Here is a 6,000-nt window from a genome sequence, read left to right on the forward strand (position 1 = left end):
TAAGGCTCAGTTTTATTTAAGAAGCAATCATTTTTAGCGTCTTTGATGTCTTCAGGAAAGCAAACAACAATCCAAGTGAGTACTCCGTAGAGCAAATGGCTTGAGATGGACCATATATCTACCCGTTCTCATTCCTCTCTTCTTCCTCAACGCAAGCTTTTCCTCGCTGCTTCCTTTTGTATAGTTGAAACCATTTTATGCTCAACTACAAAGTATCTATATTTCGAGACTCTTGTGAGAGGAAGAACTCAGATCATCCTAACCTGGAAAAGCTTAGCCCCTTCTCGGAGGAGGAATATCGGAGCCCGATTGACCGATCATTAGTGATATGTCATTATGTCTCTATTACGAATACGCGGGCCAGTCGGCAACAGGGAGACAACAAGCTCCTCCCCGCATCAGAAAAATGGCATTCCAAGATATGGGCCAGTGCTTGTTGGCTGCTGCTTAACAACCAACTGGTGGAATCATGAGGAAGAAATTTATCACCCTCGGATTTAACAATGATTATCTCCTTTCAATATACCGATTTGACACGTTCGGGTATAGTTTACCGGGTTATTATCACGCTTTTTTTGACTACTAAATGCGTTATTCCCCCGGCCATAATCGTGTAGTGATTTAACTCGGACAATAGAGCGTGAACAAGGGAGAATACAAATAACATCCAGTGAGTCTCAAGTGGATGATATCTGCGACGTCCCTTGCATACTCACATTCTCAATACCAGTTGATTGTACGACTCCCAGTCTCTCATTCCTCAATAGGCCTGCAAGAACTGATGAATTTTCTGTATTGAGCAGGTCAAATCATCACAATCCTCGGCAATTCATCGTTTAATGCTGCAACTGACTAGTGCACGACCGACTCTGTTAGAAACCTCGCACACGATTAGTTGGACATTTTCAAGTCTGTATCTCCACAGCTCAATTCATTTCCGTTTGATGATCACTTATGGGCGGTTACTGACTTTCGGCAGGATTCATTCATCCCAGACGGTGTCTCAAGCTGTCGATTGGCTCCATACACATAAACAAGGCACGCGATCGCCAGAATCGCGCCAATTCTTAGTTACCTTGATCTGGAACCGACGATCAGCCACGGAGTCGGCTTGCGAGGCTAGATCAACGGGCTCAGCCAATAATACTGAGTCTCCTGGTTCAGTAAAGAAGTAAGCATTACTTTTCGCAATTAAATTCCAGCCTGATCGGCTGTCAGCGCCGTATCTGAACGATACGATAACCGGGTGGCATCGGCATCATGTTCGTAAAGAACACAATTGTGATGGCTCACTAACTTGACGAACTTCCAGAGCATTGAGTAGCAGAGAATACGAAGCTTGGTGCTTCCTATCATCTACGCTGGGACGCTCTGCACACACACACTACGCGGGGGCTGTCGATACATGATGGTGTCGGAAATATAACGTCATTTCAGGCTGATTCATCAACAAAACGAGATGAGCAAGACTCCTCAACCTCCATTGGAGGTGGTAGCGTCTCAGGCGAAACTACCGCTTGAACAGAATCAGGCAGAGGGAACGAATGACCATGTTACTCCCCAACCACAGCTGTCCAAATGGGGCAGACTAAACCCTTTGCGACTGCAAAAGATACCTCCTGTTCCCAGTGAGAGACAAGTGACTCGGGAATATGGGGCGAATATCTTTAGTCGCATCTTTTTTGAGTGGATGACCCCGTTTATGAAGGTCAGTCTAGAAATCTTGAAACTTAGAAAGTCAGGATGTTTACAGAATCGAATAGGTGGGTTATCTCCGACCATTGGAACCCAAGGATATATGGACCGTCAACCCGGACAGAGCAGTGGATACCTTGTCGGACAAGCTTGCTCTGGCTTTTAAGAAGCGAATCGAGCAAGGGAGCAAGAGGCCTCTGGCGCGGGCTCTTATCGACACCCTAAGACGTGACCTTGTGGTTGGTGGTATATGTCAGCTTATTGGCATGATGTGCATGATTCTATCGCCATACGTGGTTAGACATCTTATCACTTTCTCGACCGAAGCATACGCAGCCCATATTCGCGGAATACCTGGGCCACATATTGGACCAGGCTTGGGTTACGCCTTTGGCCTTTATGCCATGCAAGTGCTGCAGAGTTTGACTATGAACCAGGCGTTATATCGAGGGATGGTTGTCGGAGGAATGGCCAAAGCGGGCCTTACATCTCAAATCTTCGCCAAAGCGATGAGGCTGTCGAACCGTGCGAGAGCTGGCGGGAAGCAGACCGATGACGCGGGACAGACACCCACCGAAGGAAGTCCATCCAAAGCGGCAAACGATGCGGCGAAAGAAACTTCCGGCTGGAGTAATGGACGTATCACGACGTTGTTGGGCGTGGATGTGGATCGTATCGATACAGCTTCCGGCATGCTTCATATGCTTTGGGTTTCACCCATCGGTCTTATCGTCGCTCTGATCATCCTGATTGTCAACATCGGCTACAGTGCACTTGCCGGGTACGCCCTTCTGGTTGTTGGAGTGTTTGCTCTGGCATGGGCAATGCGCCTCCTGGTGCAATTTCGGAGGGCCATCAATAAAATCACCGATCAGCGAGTCACTTTGACCCGAGAAATATTGTATAGTGTGAGGTTCGTGAAGTTCTTTGGCTGGGAAAGCAGCTTCCTAAAGCGACTCGAGGCCGTGCGCAACCGCGAGATCGGCTCCATCAAAAGACTCCTGTTTCTCCGACACGCTGTCGTAGTGTGCATGGTCTCTTTACCAACGTTCGCATCGCTGCTGTCTTTTGTCACATACGCTCTGTCGGATCATGGCATGTCCCCGGATCGCATTTTTGCGTCGTTGGCATTGTTCAATGTGCTTCGCATGCCACTCATCATGCTCAACCTGACTATCACACAGATGACCGATGCCTGGACTGCTATGAACCGAATCCAGGAGTTTCTTCTGGCCGAGGAAAAGTCTGACCCAGTCGAATGGGACACAAGCATGGACAAGGCTATTGAGGTCGAGCATGCGTCATTCACCTGGGAACAAGTGCAGAGCAACAAGGGAGAGGAGAAGAAGGAAGAGAAGCCGAAACTTAGCCAGATCTCGCCGAAAGACGCAACGCCCAGCAGCCCGCCCGACGACAACAGTGATACAACTGAGCGTGCGCCGTTCAAGCTCACCGATATCGACTTCGATGTGGGAAGGAATGAACTTCTTGCCGTGATAGGAACAGTTGGCTGTGGCAAAAGCTCGTTGCTCGGGGCTTTGGCGGGTGATATGCGCTTGACGGAGGGTAAAATCCGAATGGGTGCGACTCGATCATTCTGCCCGCAATACGCCTGGATCCAGAATGTGTCGGTGCGGGAGAATATCCTCTTTGGAAGTGATTACGACGAAGAATTCTACGACCGCGTAATTGACGCATGCGCTCTACGAGCCGATCTAGATATTTTCCCAAACGGGGATCAGACGGAGATTGGGGAACGAGGCATCACGGTCTCTGGAGGCCAAAAGCAGCGAATCAATATCGCTAGAGCGGTCTACTCTAAAGCAGATATCGTCCTCATGGATGACCCTCTTTCAGCCGTTGATGCCCATGTCGGACGTCATATCATGGACAAAGCAATCTGCGGTCTGCTCAAGGATAAATGCCGTGTCTTGGCAACCCATCAGCTCCATGTCCTTAGCCGGTGTGACCGAATCATTGTGATGAAAGAAGGCCGTATCGACGCTATTGGTACCTTTGACGATCTTGTACGAACAAATGAACACTTTAGGGAATTGATGTCAAGCACTTCGCAGCAGGAAAAGCAGTCGGATGATGATGTCGACGAAAAGTCTGACGAAGTCGAACCAGCGAAAGACCAGATTGACAAGGCTAAACCAGCAGCCGCGTTGATGTCAAAGGAAGAGGTAGCGACGGGGTCGGTTGGGTGGCCCGTTTGGAAAGCTTATATCACCGCCTCGGGATCTTTCTTCCTCAACTTCATTGCTTTTCTCGTGCTCCTGGCCTGTCTAAACGGTGGTCTAATAATGACCGGCCTATGGGTCTCGTATTGGACGTCCGACAAGTTTCCAAACCTGACCACTGGCCAGTATATGGGAATATATGCGGCAATCTGTGCAGCACAGGCTTTGGCGCTGTACGGCTTCGCACTACATGTAACCATTGCCGCAGCTGTCTCTAGCAAGACAATGCTGCACCGCGCAATGTACCGAGTCCTGCGAGCCCCGATGGCCTTCTTTGACACGACCCCGTTAGGACGGATCACAAACCGGTTTTCTAGGGACGTTCAGGTGATGGACAGCGAACTTGGCGAGTCTATTCGCATGTTTGCCTTTACGTTCACGCAAATCCTTGCCACGATGGGGTTGATCATCGCATTTTATCATTATGTGAGTACCATAGGGTGAGATGGGTAGAATGAAGTTGCTAACTACCGTGGCCAGTTTGCTATCGCATTAGGTCCCCTGTTCGTCTTGTTCGTACTCGCAGCGATCTACTATAGAGCTTCCGCGCGGAATCTGAAGCGGCATGATTCAGTACTTCGGTCGGCGGTCTTTTCACGTTTTGGCGAGGCCATCACCGGTGTCGCAAGCATCCAAGCGTATAAAATGGAAGGATACTTCCAGCGGAATCTGCATGAAAGCATCGACTCAATGAACGGTGCATATTTCCTGACGTTCTCCAACCAGAGATGGCTCTCGATTCGCCTTGACGCTATCGGTAGTCTAATGATCCTGGTCGTGGGAATTCTAGTCGTCACGTCTCGTTTCAACGTCGGGCCAAGTATCTCCGGTTTGGTACTGTCGTACGTTTTGAACATCACTTTAAGCTTGCAATTCACCATTCGACAGTTCGCTGAAGTTGGGAACAATATGAATGCCGCTGAGCGGATCCATCACTATGGCACCAGCTTGGACCAGGAAGCGCCTCTTCAGTTGGCCGAGGTACCACCGAGCTGGCCCGAAAAGGGGAGGATTACGTTCTCGAATGTGCAAATGCGGTACCGTGACGGGCTGCCTCTGGTACTCAAGGGACTCACCATGGACGTTCGAGGCGGTGAACGTATTGGCATTGTTGGGAGAACAGGCGCCGGCAAATCCAGCATCATGGCCGCTTTATTCCGCCTCACCGAGCTTTCCGGGGGAAGTATCAAGATCGATGACATTGATATTGCCACGGTTGGTCTGCGTGATCTTCGGACTCGTCTTGCTATTATCCCGCAGGATCCGACGCTCTTCCGCGGCACAATCCGCTCGAACCTGGATCCTTTCAATGAGCATACGGATCTGGAGTTATGGGCAGCGTTACGCAAGGCACATCTCGTCGGCCAGGAGCTGCCAGAGGACGACTCCCAGGACGGCACTCTTACGCCATCATCGATGAATGAAAAGCAGCAGACAGTGCAGCGACTGCACCTTGACACCATCGTCGAAGAGGAGGGACATAACTTCTCACTCGGCCAACGGCAGCTAATGGCTCTGGCGCGTGCTCTCGTTCGCGATGCTCGCATCATCATTTGTGACGAGGCAACATCATCCGTTGACTTTGAGACGGACCAGAAAGTGCAGGAGACGATGGCGCAGGGGTTCCAAGGCAAGACCCTACTTTGCATTGCTCATCGTCTAAGGACAATCATCAATTATGATCGCATCTGTGTGATGGATCAAGGGCAGATCGCCGAATTCGACACCCCTCTGGCGCTGTGGGAGAAGCCGGGCGGCATCTTCCGCAGTATGTGTGATCAGAGCGGAATCACCCGGGAGGATTTTGAGGGTTGATGTGATCCGTTCGAGTATATACTTTGATAATATTCATAATATTATAGACGTTGTGAACTTTGCCTTGTCGAGATCGTTAGATTGAAGCTCATGCTCAGCAACACATTCCTTGACTCTTTCCCCCAGGAGATTGACAGGTGAGTGGTGGCGCTATTAGCTCTTCTGCCTGACTTTGAACCAACTCATTCTTGTCGACTTTGATAAATATTCGCAAATACCATCACTACACAGGTGGATCCCTAAACTA

General features: G+C 49.8%; 1 protein-coding gene across 1 annotated transcript; it reads left to right on the plus strand.

Moving 5' to 3' along the window:
- Positions 1-1,459: 1,459 nt before the first annotated feature.
- ALT_5390 (ATP-binding cassette transporter YOR1) lies at positions 1,460-5,753 on the plus strand (the record flags this gene model as incomplete). Its single annotated transcript, XM_033563681.2, has 3 exons — positions 1,460-1,708; positions 1,764-4,364; positions 4,419-5,753. The coding sequence occupies 3 exons, from the start codon at positions 1,460-1,462 to the stop codon at positions 5,751-5,753; spliced, it is 4,185 nt and encodes a 1,394-aa protein (XP_033419572.2).
- Positions 5,754-6,000: the final 247 nt, after the last annotated feature.

The sequence above is a fragment of the Aspergillus lentulus genome, assembly GCF_001445615.1.
Source record: "Aspergillus lentulus DNA, contig: Alt09, strain: IFM 54703, whole genome shotgun sequence".
In the NCBI taxonomy this organism is placed as follows: Eukaryota; Fungi; Ascomycota; class Eurotiomycetes; order Eurotiales; family Aspergillaceae; genus Aspergillus; species Aspergillus lentulus.